Source organism: Acipenser ruthenus, chromosome 4 (genome assembly GCF_902713425.1).
Source record: "Acipenser ruthenus chromosome 4, fAciRut3.2 maternal haplotype, whole genome shotgun sequence".
Classification (NCBI taxonomy): domain Eukaryota; kingdom Metazoa; phylum Chordata; class Actinopteri; order Acipenseriformes; family Acipenseridae; genus Acipenser; species Acipenser ruthenus.
In genome coordinates this window covers 2,031,766-2,050,311 of record NC_081192.1, presented here as the reverse complement: position 1 = coordinate 2,050,311, position 18,546 = coordinate 2,031,766, and the positions used below count along the sequence as shown (strand labels likewise).

The 18,546-nt window shown below is 40.7% G+C and overlaps 1 protein-coding gene across 2 annotated transcripts in view; it reads right to left on the bottom strand.

Moving 5' to 3' along the window:
* Window positions 1–5,327: 5,327 nt before the first annotated feature.
* LOC117400616 (collagen alpha-1(XXII) chain-like) overlaps window positions 5,328–18,546 on the bottom strand; it is a 115,517-nt gene continuing 102,298 nt past the window's right edge. For both annotated transcript variants that reach the window (XM_059021282.1, XM_059021283.1), the window contains exons 52-65: window positions 18,268–18,321; window positions 17,965–18,018; window positions 15,849–15,893; window positions 15,340–15,393; window positions 15,032–15,085; window positions 13,776–13,829; window positions 13,434–13,505; window positions 13,088–13,123; window positions 12,691–12,735; window positions 12,084–12,263; window positions 10,987–11,053; window positions 8,828–9,010; window positions 8,450–8,527; window positions 5,328–8,187 (exon numbers count right to left, since the gene is read on the bottom strand). In XM_059021282.1, coding sequence (XP_058877265.1) covers window positions 8,000–8,187; window positions 8,450–8,527; window positions 8,828–9,010; window positions 10,987–11,053; window positions 12,084–12,263; window positions 12,691–12,735; window positions 13,088–13,123; window positions 13,434–13,505; window positions 13,776–13,829; window positions 15,032–15,085; window positions 15,340–15,393; window positions 15,849–15,893; window positions 17,965–18,018; window positions 18,268–18,321 — 1,164 coding nt within the window. In that variant the 3' untranslated portion in view covers window positions 5,328–7,999. The remainder of the gene's footprint in view (window positions 8,188–8,449; window positions 8,528–8,827; window positions 9,011–10,986; window positions 11,054–12,083; window positions 12,264–12,690; window positions 12,736–13,087; window positions 13,124–13,433; window positions 13,506–13,775; window positions 13,830–15,031; window positions 15,086–15,339; window positions 15,394–15,848; window positions 15,894–17,964; window positions 18,019–18,267; window positions 18,322–18,546) is intronic.

Below are 18,546 nucleotides of genomic sequence, written 5' to 3'. Positions count from 1 at the left end.
TTTTCTGTAGTCTTAGAAACAATGACTTCTGTTTTATAGTTTTGTATGTATATACCCGTTTCTTTTGAAATGTATATTTTATTATATTTTTTCACTGTTTGTAGTCGTGCTGTATATGCATATTTTATATTTTGGAAATAAAGCCTTTATGTTTAATTTTCCATTTAAATACGGTGTTTCTGCGATGCAAATGTTAGATATGATGTTCATGAATAAAACTTTTTAGCTGTATCCGATAGTATGTCTTTCATTTTCATAACAAAGCAGTTTAAAAATGTATGGGTCAAAGTGACCCACGTGGTGGTTCTAGGTAGTTTGAAAATCCGGCGGTTCTAGTGTTAAGAAATATTCTGTTTTGGGTGGAAAAGTATTGATTTAGTTATCGTGAAAGTAGCTGGACACTGACATGACAAAACATTAGGTTACTTACTGTAACCCTGGTTCCCTGAAAGAGAAGACGACCACCAACCAATACTTTTGGGATATGCCTGCCCGAGCATTTTCGCTGAGCATTTTATGTCAGAGCTGCCGATAGGCCCCTCCGAGGAGTGATGTTATCGGTCCCGTCTGCTGAATGAATAAATAGTCACTCTGCGGAGCTCACTTCCTCTTTTGCATTGAACATTCAAATGTGAGTGATGCGACATAGCAAGGTTTGGTGGTCTTCTTGTCTTTCAGGTAACCAGGGTTACAGTAAGTAAACTAACGTTCCCTTTCAATTTAAAGACGACCACCAACCAATACTTTTGGGAAAAGTATACCAAAGCCGTCGCGAGAGAGCGTGAGCAGACAGCAATCAAGGGACGCCTCGCTACCGCCAACTAGTGTTGGTGGTGTGCATGTACAACCTCAAGGATCCTTGCGCCTAATGAAGGCATAGAGGGATCTACCACATTAAGTCAGTAGAACCTGGTGAATGTATGTGGAGTAGCCCAGCTAGCTGCAGTACAGATGTTTGTTAATGATGCACCTCGAAAGAGAGCCCATGATGTGGCCACACCTCTGGTAGAGTGCACAGCCACCCTTCCAGGTGGCGATAGGCCGGCATTATTGTAAGCAGTCGATACTGTGTCCACAATCCATTGGGACAGTCGCTGCTTCGAGAGGGCTTGACCCAGGGTTCTTTCACCATAGCAAAGGAAGAGCTGGTCAGACTGATGCAGCACTTTCATCCTATCCACATAACCTCTCAATGCCCTCACTGGGCAGACGGAATTTAGTTTCCTATCCTCCTCCGTATCAAAGGGAGGGGGATGGAAGGCCTCTAGTTCCACTGACTGGTTCAAGCGGAAAGCCGTAATCCCCATAGGTAGGAATGCAGGGTTTGTGCGCAACGATAGCCTGTTTCCATTATCCCAAACATGCACACAGGAACTGTGCACAGACAGAGCCTGTAGCTCACTGACCTGCTTAGTGGAGGTGATGGCCAATAAAAAGGCTGTCTTCATAGAGAGATATTTCAGCTCTATGGAATGTATAGGCTCAAACGGGGCCTCAGTGAGAGCCTCCAAAACCACGTCTAAACCACTCGGGGACGGCATCCTTTCTAGGGGGACACAGCCACCGAGCACATTTTAGAAAATGGGTCGCCAGAACATGGGTGCCCGGGGATACTGAGTTTATAGAGATGTGGCATGCAGATATAGCTGCCAGGTACACTTTCAGCGTAGAGGGGGACCTGCCTACCTCTAGCAGATCTTGCAGAAACTGTAAAATAATGGCTATGGGGCAGTAGATGGGGTCATGACCTCTGGCCATACACCACTTCTGAAAATACCTCAATTTGTAGTGCATATAGTGGAGGAAGCCCTAGTGTTCTGCAGTGTACTAACGACCGTATCTGAGAGCCCTAAGGCGGACAGACGGTCCCGTTCAGGGACCAGACCCACAGCTGGAGTCTGCCCGGTCATGCGTGACAGAGGGTGCCTTGCACCTGACTGTGCGCAGCGGGTAGGGTGACCAGACATCCTGATAAAATCGTGATCGTCCCGATATTAGGGGCTTTGTCCCGCGTCCTGACCGAGGTACTGTCGGGACACCATTTGTCCCGATTTTTAGAGCAAATGTTGAAAACCCAGGTGTAAAATGTTTAATTTTTATTTCCTCGCTAGGAAATTTCGTATATGTGGTTGATGTACTGTCTCGTGGTGCAACAGCGTACTCTACTGGTTTAGGGCATGTTGTTTGAGTGAGTTGTTTACATTGTATATATGCGGCTATCCAATCACGTTAACCTGCAGTCATATGATGCAGGATGTGTCATGTGTTTTTCTTGGTGCGTACGCCTGTGCGTCCAGGTTTACTGATGGCTGGTGTTGTTGATAAGCCTGTCACAAAAAAGCAAAAAAAAGCAAAAAAAAGTATCGAACGCAGTGGGGAAAAAATGTATTCAATCACATGTCCGTGGTCAATATTTAGGGTTATAAGAATTAGGGTTATAATTAGAATTTCACTGACATTTCACGGACCTGTTTAAACATTAAATAACACCCAATATTTCAGAGCACTATAAAAGCCTAAAAATAGTGGTACTTGCATCCTTACTAAAACAGAGTGCTGTCATTTGTTAAAAGGCAAGCATGCAACATCTCCAAACAGTTGCTGCCGACATTCTCTGTCTGGTATGGATTTGCCCATACACTGAGACTGCACATTCTGCATCCACTGAATTTGTTGGAAGTGTAAGGCAAAGCTTTGCCAAGTTATACAGATGTGGAAATCAATTAGAAACAGTCCCAAAACTCAGTTACACAAAGGTATCTGGCATTCTTTAATAAAGTCCATATATGCAGCACATTCGTTGTTGTGTCATTTGCCCCATCAAATAATTAATTTTATCAGTACTGAGTCAAAACAAAGAAAATGTGCCTATTCGGGTTTAAAATTCTAACTGTGTTTACAAAGTAAACAGCAGGTTGTTTGAACCGAGGTAGCTGTGCTTGATTGTACCTGTAACTTGGGTACAACCAACACAGGAATACTTTTTTGTCTGCGCTGACTTTCCAATTTGTTTTCTGAAAGCTGTTGTTTGTTTTATGTTCTCTTCAGCAGCCTCTGTAGTAGCCTTTTGTTTAATGTGTGATTCTTAAGTTATAGCGATTTATCATATTTTCTTTGTCACATTACACGATGTGCAAAACAATTATCTCCATCTGCATGTACAGTTTATTTGGTAAATGTCTTGACATGATCCTCAGCCGAAATATACTTTGCTTGTTTTGCTTTGTCATCCATTTTTGGTATTTTACGTCTAATGCTGAAAACTAGATTTTAGCAACCTAAATCAAAATGCAGCACTGACTGTCCCACCTGCTACGTACAATACAGCAGGTCACAGAAAAGCCAATACAGATGCACTGATAGGCTGATTAAAACATCATTGTCATCTGAACAATAAACAAGAAAGTCACACTTTAATTTAATTCAGTTTAGAGGCAAGTTTAAAATCCTGTTATGTTCATGTTTAGTGGGTTCCTCAAAAACTTGCTCTATTGCACTTCACTGGCTTGCGACCATGCAAAAAAGGTTGGATTTTTTTCAACATCATCCGACCCTGTGCGTTTTGCGGTTGCAGACACACAAGAAAAGGCCACACAACTTTTCAAAAAAGACACAGTTCGAGGCAGTGCAGACGATGTCATTCCAACCGTCGGAGACCACTGACTGATACCAAAAAATGGGTCACAGTCAGAAGTATAAACCAGCCTTAACCGCTTTGGAGTGTTTTTTTTTTTAATTATGTTTCTCTAAGCTTGTGTTTTTGCCTAAGTGCAATGCACACAGGAAGGCGAAGGAATAAAAAAAGCCTATTTACAGAAGATAGATACGTAGTTAGCGTCGCTTGCATTGTGGAGTAGTTCACAAGGTTTCCTGATTTTTTACTCTTGCTCTCTGGTCACCCTAGCAGCAGGATTTCCCAGGGCTGGCACTGCAGCAGCTGGCAAAGGTTTGAAAACCAGATTCTCCTGGGCCATCTGAGGGCCACCAGAAGAACACTATCTCTCTCCTGACCTTTTCTAGAAAGGCAGGGAACAGCGGTATCAGCGGAAAAGCGTATGAAAGCGCTTTGGGCCATTTGTTGACTAGGGCGTCTACGCCTCGTGGACCTCCACAACTGTGAAGGGAGAACCACTTGTTGAGAGTGAGACCTAGTCTTGCTAGATAGTTTGTCACTGTCGCTGTGTGGGGCACTGCTCCTTCCTGTGACTGGGAAAAGAGCAACCAGTTGGCCAGGTAGTTCAGCACCCTGATCCCTTGCAGCCGCAAGGGAGCTAGGATTGTATCCTACCTCCCATCGCTTCAGACAACACCTGTAAAACTCAACTCTTCCCTTCTGGACAATCTAGCACTCTGCCATTAATGCACTTTAACTTGCACTTATCTGCTCCCTATTTTACTGTATTTAATCCTGCACATAACCCAATCTGTAGTATTTTGTATTTCATCAGTACTCATATCTAACCCTGATGTAACTATCAACACTGTTATCTGCTCTTGAACTGCCCCGATATAAAATTGTACTGTGTTTTGTATTTGCTCTTACATTGTATTTTGTATCTTTCTCTTAATTGTACTGTAATTCTTGATATGTATTTTTTGTATACAACTGTAAGTCGCCCTGGGTAAGGTTTGCTAATAAATAATAATAATAATAATAATAATAATAATAATAATAATAATAATAATAATAATAGCATCCACGCACTTCGAAAAGGTGTGGGGGGCTAAGGAGAGGCCGAATGGCAGCACGGTAAACTCGAATACGCTCCCCTGAAAGGCGAAGCGGAGGTATTTCCTGTGCGCTGGACAGGAAAATACGCATCCTTCAAGTCCACTGTTGTAAACCAATCACCCGACCGGACAGACTGGAGGATGTGGTGATGTGTGACTATCTGGAACCTCCTCTCCCTCAAGAACCCGTTGAGGTGTTTCAGGTCTAGGATGGGGCGAAGGCAGCGTCTTCTTGAGAGGTGTGTTCTACAAGACGGATGGCTTGTTTGAGAAGTAGTTTCTCTACTTCTTGCCTGAGGGCCAGAACCTGGAGAAAGTCGTTCATGGATGTGTGTAACTGGTATGTATGGTGGCGAGCACTCAGGAGTCGGTGGTGCAATTGCTCCAGTATTGCAGCTGATGTTGTGTGAACGGGTGGGTCTGAGGCCGCAAGCCTTCAGGGCCTCTGCTGGGGCTGCTGAGGTCGGGACGGAGCACGCTGAGGCAGCTGCCTAGGGCGACGGCCCTGGAACTGCCTGCGTTGCCTGCGTAAACCTGTAAACAAAGACATGTGTATGATGTGCATATTGACAAAAAATATAGGAAAACAAAGGGTATTTTATGTAAAATGAACCTGTACCAAACTTTATTAGAGATTAGATTGCAGTTTAGCATTTTCATAAGGAAGAGGAGAAATCAGAGTAAAATAGCACCATTCTATACGTGCAGCACACGTTACAGTTCAACTTGAAACCATGTAGAGTCCCTTAAAATAATTTAACAAACATGGTCTTTGAGGCCATCTAAAAAAAACAAAAAACAATCTTCATTATGTTGAGGTCATGAGATAATTTATCTCAGGCTCTCGAGAAAATTCAGTTTTCCTAAAATAGATCAATTATGTCATGAAAACTAACATAATCACTTCTATTTTCTTGAGATCCTGGGAGAAATGATCTCAACATAACAAAGCTTTTTTTTATGGCCTTAACGAGCCGCCGAATATAGTTACACATGAAAAATGAATTACATTTCAGAGCCCAAACATATGATAGGAAAGGGAAAACAACAACAAAGTGTTATTATTAAGGCACTATTGCCAAAAAACAACAAAACATAAACAAAATCTGCACCTTTAATAAATAGTTTAGCGCTTTCTGTGCATCAAACCGGCAGGGGCTGCAATGTATTAAAATAAAGCTGAAGCATATGAGTATTTTCTTTGGTGGCTGAATATTTATTCTTCATGCAATGTTTAGGGCATGACAAGACTTCAGTTTCTTTTATATTAGGATCATTGACTAACACATTCTTGTCATTTACTGTAGTCAATGTAAAAATGTTTTATATAAAGATTTTGTGAATAACCACAGGACCAAAGTCATCCATTCAGCAACTTTCCTCCTGTTGGACATTTAACAAACAACATCAGGCGCTATTAGGTATTAGCATTTAGAAAAAGATTTTTACTGCGATGGTTTAAAACAATGACCGCTACAGTATGTGCTTCTAAGAGTACAGGTGGAGCTAGTCATTCCCACAAATATGTATAAACACAACCTCAAGGGAACTGGAGAAAAAGCAGAGTTCTTTCCTCACACCAGTCTTGGAAGAATTCTTGGACCAGTCCTGATATACAGCATCCAAAGCACTGTACCATGTAAAGTGTTGCTGGTTTCCAAATTACTCATGGTTAGAAGGTATGAAAAAAATATAATAAAAGCAAGCAACAGCTGACAACCCTGTAAAGCTTAAGCCATGTTAGTGTGAAGAGCAATAAGGAAAGCACTTAGATAACCAGACCTCCAAACCTTACTGTGTGAAATGTGACGTGGAAAGTCAATTAAAATATGAAGAATCCAGACATTTTACACGGAGAGGGATTACGCTGCTGGCTTTCCAATGCCATCCACGCTTGTGGTGACCCCACGAAATACTAAATATGTCAGGGTTGTGTGGTGGTCTGACACTTTTTTCAGGACACTGTATTTATGACCTACTCTAACATGAATACTGACAGGTATGCCGTCTGGGTTTCGAGTGTAACAGTCCACCAGGGACTGCATTAGGGACACTAACTGTCACTTTTATCCTGAAACAGACTCAAATGTAATGAATTATTCTTGTACTTTTTTCTTCATTGGAGTAATAATTCTTGGCCTTGGCATACAATCAGGAGAGTTTCTAATCAATAAACAGTTACTAGGCAAGTAGCTACAATTAAAAACAATATATAGGCAGCAAATAAACTTTGTTTCTCCTTAACCATTGGCATAAAGGCTGTCGAATCAGCACAAATCCCAGGGTTCAGAAGCCCCGTATTGTCAGTGGAACGGGTACAGGGCAAAAGAGCTGAAACCCTGAGCCGTAAAGCAGCTGTGAAGAACACTCTCTAGTTACACAAGTACACAACTTTGTGAAGGAAGTAAAAGTGTGCCTCTGTCATAATAGACTTGCTAACCTATAATAAAAAGCTTATAATAGCATGTAAGAAAAAACGGTTATCTAATTTCTGAGATGCATTACTTTGCGTCTCAAAACCATTCATCGATTTCAAGTGGAGCATTTTCAATTGGTCAAAGAAAGCTTAGAGTTTGCATGTGGCAACATCATTGTCAAAAGAATGTCTTTTTTTATTACATTTTCTATTGCTTATTGGCTTTTCTGTTGTTGTTGTTGTTGGCATGCTGAGATCACAACACAATCAGAGCAGCCTTTGCAGACGTTGTAAAGATGTATTACTTTAGTCCAAGTCAAGGTCTGCTAGACAAATTATTTTATTACCCAAAGTCAAATACTCCAACCCCACGGAGTCTAAATACCAAGCATGTGTCACAAGCAGACACTGACCAATCTGCCTGAACTTGAACTTATGGCAGTCATACACAGTTTTAAACCAATTCTCCGACTCTTAAGAGAATTGAAAACTGTGGTAAAATGCCTGTGGCCCAACGGTATTTGTCTAAGATAGCAAAACACTAGAGGTGATTCCCTTAATTAAAGTCATGACACAAGCAAAGAATGCAACAGTGAGGGCCATTTTGTCTAGCCACTGCTGACTATTTGAACACAACAGCACAAGTATCATTGTTACATTATATTAATAAGAATTCCCTGACAATAAAGACAAAAATCACAAACTATCTGGCAAAAAAAACCAAAAAAAAACTGACCGGCAGCAACTGTTGCTAGTAAATCCCAAACTGGGTATTGAAAACAGTTTGTTTGTTACAAGTCCAAGTTCATGAATTACTCTACCCTCTGCAGTTTCTGTATGTGGTTTACTGGTTTAACGCCCCTTGACATTGGGAGGCCTGGCTGCCAGACTTGCATAGTAAGCACACTGAGAGGGGTCACACTGTCCAGTGGGCCCTGGAGGTCCAATTGGGCCAGGCGGGCCAGGGTTTCCTGGCTCTCCCGGGGCCCCTGCTGTTCCAGGCATTCCGTCTTTTCCATAGCCAGGGGCGCCTGGGATACCTATTGAGAGAATGAAAGGAAAGAGTCACGTTTCTTTCCTGGGGCAATTCAATCATAACTAGGAGCAAGCTGAATTGTGCCCTTCACTTGGACTCGTTTATAGTGTCATGGATAGAGCACAAGTGTGTTTGCAAACTTGTCTGAAACCAATAAAAAAAAGACTTAAAACTAATGAAAGTATTACACCATAAACCATGAGGCTTTTGATGATCCATGAATAGAATGCCCAAAACCTAAAGGCATGTGCAGACAGAGGACGTACCTGCAGCCCCAGTGGGACCTATTTCTCCTCTTTGTCCAATTCCAGTCTCTCCCCTCTCACCCTTCGCTCCTCTTTCGCCTAAAAATGTAGAAAAATGTGTCAAAGCATCACATGCTAAATAAATGAGCTGTATTGAATGTCAAGCATACTTTCATTACTGTATTTTCCTGTTACATGAAACAATGGAAACTTCTCTTAACCGAAGAGAAAATTTTGTGATGCATTTCCTATATCAACACTGACAAAAAGAATGTCTGATGTAATTTACTGTAAATGTCAGGAAAACATTGGAAAGCTTTTGCATTTCCTACCCTATCGCAGTACAATTTGTTAGCATGTAGAGTTACCCTGTAAATATAGATTGAGGTATAGTCTTACTCTTTGGACCCATTGGTCCTCGGGGACCCTCTCCACCATTCAGCCCTGGGCTTCCCGGCTCTCCTGGGGGACCTGGGCTTCCTGGGCGCCCCTCTTTGCCTTCAGGACCAGGGGGACCGGGCCGGCCAGGAGAAGATTTCACATGTGCTGGCTGCATCTGAGCCATGAGGTAGGCCACTTTAGCTGGAGAGGGAGAGCAAAAGGAAATTAGGTGAACTCCATTCTAAACGTATAGCTTATATCATCATCATCTAGTTGTATTACTCTTTGTCAATCTGCTTCAAATTTGGCAACTGCTGACTACAGTACATCTCTGAAAAGTCTCCTGACAAAAAAAAAACCTAGAAGGCATTGTACAGTGGCTCTCAAAAGTATTCACCCCCCCTTGGACTTTTCCACATTTTACTGTGTTACAATATGGAATCAAAATTGATTTAATTAGGAGTTTTTGCCACTGATCAACACAAAAAAGTCCATAATGTCAAAGTGAAAAATAAAATCTACAAATTGTTCTAAATTAATTACAAATACAAAACAGAAAATAATTGATTGCATAAGTATTCACCCCCTTGAGTCAATATTTGGTAGAGGCACCTTTGGCAGCAATTACAGCCATGAGTCTATTTGGATAAGTCTCTACCAGCTTTGCACATCTGGACACTGCAATTTTTGCCCATTCTTCTTTGCAAAATTGCTCAAGCTCCGTCAAGTTGGATGGGGACCTTTGGTGAATAGCAATTTTCAACTCTTTCCACATATTCTCAATTGGATTGAGGTCCGGGCTTTGACTGGGCCACTCCAGGACATTGACCTTTTTGTTTTTAAGCCACTCCAGTGTGGCTTTGGCTGTATGTTTGGGGTCATTGTCCTGCTGGAAGATTAATCTTCTCCCAAGTCCCAGGTCCCTTGCAGACTTCAGCAGGTTTTCCTCCAGGATTTCTCTGTACTTTGCTGAATCCATTTTGCCCTCTATCCTCACAAGCTTTCCAGGCCCTGATGCAGAGAAGCATCCCCATAGCATGATGCTGCCACCACCATGCTTCACGGTAGGGATGGTGTTCTCAGGATGATGTGCGGTGTTAGGCTTGCGCCAAACATAGCGCTTAGCGTTGAGGCCAAAAAGCTCTATTTTGGTCTCATCAGACCATAGAATCTTCTTCCACGGTCTCAGAGTCTCCCACATGCCTTCTGGCAAACTGTAGCCGAGATTTGATGTGAGTTTTTTTTAACAATGGCTTTCTTTTTGCCACTCTCCCATAAAGGCCAGTTTTGTGAAGCACCTGGGCTATTGTTGCCGTATGCACAGTGTCTCCCAGCTCAGCCGTGGAAGACTAACTCCTTTAGAGTTGCCATAGGCCTCTTGGTGGCCTCCCCGACTAGTGCCCTTCTCGCCCAGATACTCAGTTTTGGAGGACGGCCTGTTCTAGACAGATTCACAGTTGTGCCATATTCTCTCCATTTCTTAATAATGGACTTTACTGTGTTCCGGGGGATATTCAATGCCTTGGAAATGTTCTTATATCTTACCCCTGATTGGTGCTTTTGAAGAACCTTATTCCGGATTTGCTTTGAATGTTCCTTCGTCTTCATGATGTAGTTTTTGTTAGGAAATGTACTAACCAACTGTGGGACCTCCCAGAGACAGGTGTATTTAACCTGAAATCATGTGAAACACCTTAATTGCACACAGGTAGAATCCATTCAACTAATTATGTGACTTCTAAAGACAATTGGTTGCACCAGAGCTTATTTAGGTGTGTCATAGCAAAGGGGGTGAATACTTATGCAATCAATTATTTTCTGTTTTATATTTGGAATTAATTTAGAACAATTTGTAGATTTTATTTTTCACTTTGATATTATGGACTTTTTTGCGTTGATCAGTGGCAAAAACTCCAAATTAAATCCATTTTGATTCCATGTTGTAACACAATAAAATGTGGAAAAGTCCAAGGGTGGTGAATACTTTTGAGAGCCACTGTATCATGTTGGTTGTTCAGTGCTGGATGTTACTCTTGTAAAGGCAATTGTGTTATTCCTATGATATGGTGAACTAGGTGTAGACTAACCAGTGCCTTATATACAGTACATTACAAGCATTGGATATTTAACCCTTTCAGCAATACTGCACCGATGTCCTATGATGAATGGTTACTTACCATCTAGCTGCTTTGCAAGCTCCTCCTGAATAAGTCTGCGCAGTTCTTCCATCGCTATGGATTCCCCCTATAGTTAGCATACAAGAGGACATTAAAGAATGTATACAACACAGGAAAGCTTTTAAGGTAGACCTATCCAACCATCTAGTAAAATGATCATACTTTGTTACAACGCAGTAATAGCACTAACTATACAATGGTGTGAACTCTAACTACTGTAATAACAAAAGTCAGCTACAAAGTTATTTTCAAATTGCACATGGGTGTAACAAAACACTAACTGCTATGTAACCACAAAACTACCTTAGCATATTCCAACTACCTTACCATGTAAGTAATTTTGCATTATTCATTACAACGGCAGTGTTCCTGAAGGCAGGTTATAGATGAACTGAAGTGCTTGACTTTTCACACTACATAAAGTTCTTATCAAGCCTCAGGCAAAGAGGGTTTATATGGTTGTTTTTCATTTTGATGAGTCAGACAGTGTCACAGTCAACAGCCTCAGACCCCCTCTTAATAAGCAATTACTCCACATAACTGCTTTTAAAAAGGAATTTACAATAATACAAAGATAAATAAATAAGTAAAAAATAAATAAATAGTAGAACAAATACTGTAGACTGTAACAGCAAGTTCCTGGTCTACTGCTTTTTAAAAATGATTTCCTGCCACTTCCTTACTTGACCATTGCCGAACAGCTGTGGCCAAATGTTTTGCATCACCTAGAATTTTAGGATTGAGACATAAATAACTATATGAACACAATTTAGATATTTTATTTAATAGCAAGTAATCAATGAAACTACCAAATGATATCGCAAAAGTCTACTGGAAGCCATAATAGTAGTACAGTATTTCACGTTAGATTTCGAAATGACACATTTTTCAATTTTTGTCAGTTTTTCGTTAAGTATATGGGGGAAAACTACAAAGCGTTATGTAATTCAATATGTTAACGTAACATTATTCAGCAGGTTTCATTCGACTTTATGAAGCAAAATTAGTTCATTCTTTAGGATGACGATGCAAAACCTTTGACCAAAGCTATAGAACTCTACCTGCTCTACACCCCTGAGAGAAGCTGCTTTACTCACCCGAGGCCCAGGGAAGCCAGGCTGACCAGGAGTACCTGGAGGCCCAGGGGGGCCACTTTCTCCAACAGGCCCCGTCATTCCCATCATCCCTGTGTGTCCTTTGTGACCCTTCATCCCAGGAGCTCCGTCTAGCCCTGTATCTCCATGCAACCCTTTGTCTCCTTTTACACCATTATCCCCCTGCACAAAATGTTATTGTTATAGATCAGAATATTGACTTACAAGGGTATCATTTAAACTGCTGGGCAGAGGTGTAAGGCCAGCAATACACTGTGTTTAACACTTTTAAAGCATTATCTACAGTACAGTACAAACTAAACAACAGTTTATTTCAAGACAACAGCCCTTCTACCTGCACTCAGTTGAGCTCCTCAGCTTTGTTGCGTTTTTGTAGGAGAGTGTCATAGTTTTACTGAACTGCTGTGAAAGGTCAGCAGCTGAAGCTCCCGGTATACTCACTCCCCAAATGATTATGTGTTATAACATCGAGCCTATTAACTGATGTATTAAGTACATTTATATTGGGCATCCTTTTTTGAACTCAAGTCATTTGAGGGTATCCTGACATCAGTGGGTTTCTTTTTTAATTTTTTTTACTTCAACGTACCCTTTCTCCTTTGGCTCCACGCTCTCCTTGTTTGCCAGGCACCCCCTAGAAAATAATACAATTGTACACCGAATACAGTAATTAGATGCAAGAGTAAGCATGAGCAAAATAAACAAGCATGTTAGTAACAAACACCCCCTGTATGTTCAGTATCACGCAAAACTGGACCCTCGAGAATTTCATTCAGTGTCTACTGTGCATGCCAACATGCAGGTGTGCTGTACAGGTGATCCAACTGCTCCCCCAAATAGCTCATATTCTTTAGAACGGGGATGCTGTCTCAAAAGCCATTATATCATTCTATATACGGTATACATAACACCTGTGACATATTATTTACGTACACAAGGACACTCCCCACAACATTGATTTAAATAATGAAATACTCATAACTTACATCTTTTCCCTGAGGCCCAAACTCTCCAGGTGGTCCCTGAATAATGAATAGAAATAAACTAAATTACTATGACCTGTCTTACTGTACAGGTACCATAAAGTCCTGGAAGTGAGAATTATGCATGTCTACTAAATACATTGATCACAACTACATGTTAGTAAACCTGCACAACAGTTTGTTCTACCGACCATTGTAAGTTTATAGTACAAGTATACAGAGAAAAGCAAGCTGTGGGGCATTCTTGCTCCCTCATGAGTGTGCTCCATATATTGCAAATAACATTGATTTTATTATTTTAAAACACCATACAAATTTAAATATCTTCTTATAAATAAAATAAACTCACTGGGGGTCCTTTTGGTCCTGAAAAGCCCGGTAGTCCTGGGCTACCTGAATCTCCTTTGTCTCCCTTAGGACCCTAATAAAAAAAAATAATAATAATAATAAATGCTCACATATTTGTAATAGTGGTCTTTTAGATAGAACTGCTGACTATAAGTAAAGTAGGAACAAGTGAAATTTTTGCTTGGAGGGAAACCAGACATACAGTAGTCTATCTCAATATGACACTCTTCACTCAAATGGCTGGTGATTAATAATGCAAAAGGAAATTACTTATTAATTCAAATACACATTTTGTTTTAAATATACCTGAAGTAATTCAACAAAAAAAGCAGCATTTCCTTACCAGAGCACCTGCAACGCCTGCTTTCCCTTGAGCACCAGGAGGTCCGGCTCTACCCTGCAGAAACACAGGTTCATTGTGATAGTGTGGAGTTGCCTAGCTACTGGTTCACTCTATGACCAACTCCTGTGTGCTATAACATTATCACACTGTCACACTGTAGAACTCTGAATGTCACCTGCTGTGTAGCGTGACATTGATCTGCAATTTAAGGTAATATGCACCATTGTAGTTAAATCTTTTGGTATTGTATGTTACTGCTTTGGCTTGCTCTGCGATTTAACCAGCTCTGTTGTACTTTTTTTTTTTTTTTTTTTTATAAATTTAGTCGTTGCCAATTAGTTTTTATTATTTTCTACCCAATTTGAAATGCCCAATTATTTTTAGGCTCAGCTCACCGCTACCACCCCTGCGCTGACTCGGGAGGGGCGAAGATGAACACACGCTGTCCTCCGAAGCGTGTGCCGTCAGCCGCCCGCTTCTTTACACTGTAGACTCACCGTGCAGCCGCCTCAGAGCTACAGCTTTGGAGGACAACGCAGCTCTGGGCAGCTTACAGGCAAGCCCGCAGGCGCCCGGCCAGACTACAGGGGTCGCTGGTGCGCGGTGAGCCGAGGACACCCTGGCCGACCTAACCCTCCCTCCCCCCGGACGACGCTCGGCCAATTGAGCGCCGCCCTCCGGGAGCTCCCGTCCACGGTCGGCTGTAGAATAGCCTGGACTCGAACCGGCGACGTCCAGGCTATAGAGCGCGTCCTGCACTCTAGCGAGTGCTTTTACTGGATGCGCCACTCGGGAGCCCCTACTGTTTTACTTTTTTATTATGCTCCTTGGTACTCAAATGATTTTGGTCCCAGAATACTGGCATTCTAATGTAAATCACAAGAAATAAAACGGACCCAGCCTACACTCTTTGGTCGTAGCTCATATCAGTTTGTTGCAGCTAATGATTGGAATGTGTTACAACTTAGACTAAAGTTAAATAGTTTTCTTACTGTGGATACCTTTAGCCGCAGGGTTAAATCCCTGCTGACTGATATCTTTGCCTGGTAATACTGATTTTTATTGTTTTAAATGTTTTTTGTACGTTTGTATGTATGAATTGTAATGTGTTGTGTATTTTTGCTGCTATGGTGTGAGCCTCTTGGCCAGGTCGTTATTGAAAATGGAAATCTGTTCTCAATTGACTCATGTGGTTAAATAAAGGTAATATATACAGCAGGTTGAATCTCAGTGACCCTGAGGACTCTCACTCTCACCTGATCCCCTCTTGGCCCTTGGAGACCATGTGGACCTGGTGGACCAGGGTCACCCTAAAAAACACAGTTTACATAATTAAAAAATAATAAGCATATTCAACATGCTCTGAATTGTTAGATACCATGCTTATTCTCAAAGAGATATGAGAGTGAGTGATTGAGTTGCACACGGCAAACGATGGAGCCACAAGTTGCTAAATTATTGCAAAATAAATCCATCCCTTTACCTCTGCAATAGATAATTAGTGTGTCATGTCTATTTTTCCCTCTAAATAGAAGCTGGTGTAAAATAGACGAATTCCACTCACATCTTTCCCAGGAGGCCCAGCTCGTCCCACTGCTCCCATCATGCCTGCTTCCCCCTGAACGGAAACATGGGAACAACAGAAAATGTACATATTATTTCAAGCGCTGATCATGGAATTCTATTAGGTCTACAGGCAAAAAATATCTGTGAAAACATTCCCTAGCACTATAGAGAATGTTAGAAGTGCAAAGCAAGACAAAAGCTTGTGTTTATGTTGCAGATTTCTTTTTTTTTTTTTTTTTAATGGACCCTTGTGAATTTCTTTGTTTCATGAAGATCGAATACAATTTACTGGCATTTTCCCTTTAAGATTACCAATTTTGATTTCAGCACACTTTTGTTGGGAGTTTTAACTTGTATTATATTTATATATTCGAGTACGGCCAGGACTTAAGTGTAACAGTTGTAGCCTTGGTAAATATTTGCTTCAAGGTTAGTCCTCTGCAGACTCCCAAACCCAGCTCTACTGCTGACATGTCTGTGAATGAAACAGAAATAACAAGCACTCACTCTGGAACCTGGGGGACCAGGCTCCCCTCTGTGTCCCTTAAAACCCTGCAGGAAAAGAACACAACACTTATTCATCCTGTAGCTGGCTGTTCAGCAAATATGTAATGCTCATCTTATTGACACAGTTTTCAAATCAATAATACCTAAACATGAATTATAATGACAGATAGGACATGGAACACGCTGTGTTTTCCATCTCTGGAGAGATGGCTCATAGTAGGAGTTTTTCCACAAGATAATGGGAACACAAATCAGTATCTGTGTGTGCGTGCATTTGGGTTACATTTGTAGATGCACTTGCATGTTTGTGATAATGATTTATTCTCTAACCTAGGAATATCCAACACATGGATTTTTAGTCATATCCAAGTGAAACTGTTTTGGAAAATGCATCACCTTTGTGAAAAATCCAGTGTCAATAATACTGTAATGCTTTGATACTGTTTAGTCAGCTACACCTACTGGGTCAATTGCAACGAGCTTGCAGATAGTACGGAGCTGTGTACTAAGTTGCGGACTAGCTAATACGGTACTATCTCGGGATCATCCCCAGCTGCGTACTAACTTAGTACCAATTGCAACAAAGTGGGGACTAGCTGATCCCCAGCTTTAGCATGGAGCTCAGGAGTAAGCTCTTTATTGTAGTGCACTAACAAACAGGAACTGGAGGAAGGGGGTGGAGGGGAGGGGAGGGGTGCTCAAAATCTGAGTGATTGGCTGCAGCTATTATATTCTAGTTTTTGTTACAAGATCAAAATCTTTTTTTTTTTTTTAAGAAACCTAACATCTTAATTGTTAATTAAAATTATGTATGGAAATGTATTTACAAACGAAAGTAAATACTAAGGCTGAATTGTAAAATAATATTTTCCTATTTTCTTAAACCAAATTCACATGTATAATCTAATTTTCTTAAAACATCAGCACAATGACTGAAGCTGCATTAGAGGATCAACAAAACTTGCATTAGTCCTCATTATTAATTCACACACAAAACAAATGCATTCGTTTATAGGACCAAAGGTGTGTTGTAAACTATAAAAGGTGTAGATCGAATCAGAAATGCTAATTACATATTTCAGGTATAGCCTATAAGAGCTTGGTTTCTCAGTACATCCATACGAAGGGATTCATGGCCAGTAGTCTTTTGCAAAATTATACAATGGAGCAAAAACTTTATTTCATAGAGTGTATAAAAGATTTTATTGAAACTGGAGGATGGCCGAAAGGATTCCACAGCAGTTCTGCAGCCCACAGCTGCACTGAATACACTTGTAAGCAGATTTAATGCTGCCTTCCCTGTGGAAGACGCTGAAAGTAAAGACGCTGGAAAGTCATACTGGAATTATGTATTATTATTTTTTATATGAAATAGGCCTACATTAAGTTGAATAAGTTAAATAAGGATGAAACACATTTTCCCCCCAGAAGATTTCAAATCATTTTATATAATTGTTGGTTATGAATAGTTCAGTTTCATAAAAGTTGTCAATACATTTTGGGATTTTTCATATTTGTTCCAGTTAGTACGATACCACAAGTCTTTAGTCTACAGAAATTGCTGGACTAACTTAGTAATGTGTTTTAGTATCCTCTAGACGGCAACAGCAGTTACTTTGGGTTCGCTGCAATTGAGAACATTTTTAATACGCAGCTGGGGACTATCTTGAGCTGCTTAGTTTGTTGCAATTGATATTAACTTACTATTAGCGTACTGGTTTAGTACCGTCCTCTGCACTAACCACGGGATACACTCCTTTCGGTTCGTTGCAATTGACCCATTTAGTTGAATAGTCTGGGATGTTTACATTGCATTCAGTTCTGATCTCTTTAAAAGCCCACTGCTTGTTGGAATGATCCTTTTAGCCAAAGGCTGGACAGTTCCTGTCTAACCCCCTTACAGAAACAGAATTAAAAAACAGCAAACAGCTTTCTACCCCAGGAGAATCAGCATCCAACAGAACACTCATCAATCACTAGAAATACTAAATGAGGAAGAAAACGTATTGACCAGCTGAAGACTCACTATTTTAATAACTATCACTAGCGAGTTTTCAGTTTATCAGTTACTTTTCTTCTTCATTGTGTTAAATAGTTATTCAAATCTGGCACTTACAGGAATACCTATTAGTCCGTCTCTGCCCGGAAGCCCTGGCTCACCCTGTTTACCCTGGAATTAACATTAAAAAAAACAAACACAGATTACCTTCCAAGGAAAGCAAACATATAATCTGGATCTAAATACATGTGCTATCAGCCACAGTTTTTGTTACATAGTAAACATAGCATTTTAAACCAAGTGTCACATAACGACTTACGCCCTAAAAACCTTGGTAACTGCATTACTGCCAAACCCCAACAAACCCCAACAAAAACAAGAAAGCCGAGATACACTCTATTTAATCAGGCAGATTCCTACCGATTCCCCAGTCTCCCCCGGTTTTCCATCCTTTCCATTCTTTCCTGTCATTCCCTTTAAAAAAAACAAAACAACATAACATAAAACATAACTATAAGTTACTTGTATATAGTTATATTTATTTACAGTGAAAATGCAGCGTCACTACATTGTCAATAAAAGCTACTGTAAATAGACTACTACGACTTCTAACATATCTGCTTTGCACAGTACCTCCCCAGCAATGCTGATGGTATCTCTGAAAAGCTCAGGTATGAAACTAGCACATCAAGAACAGAC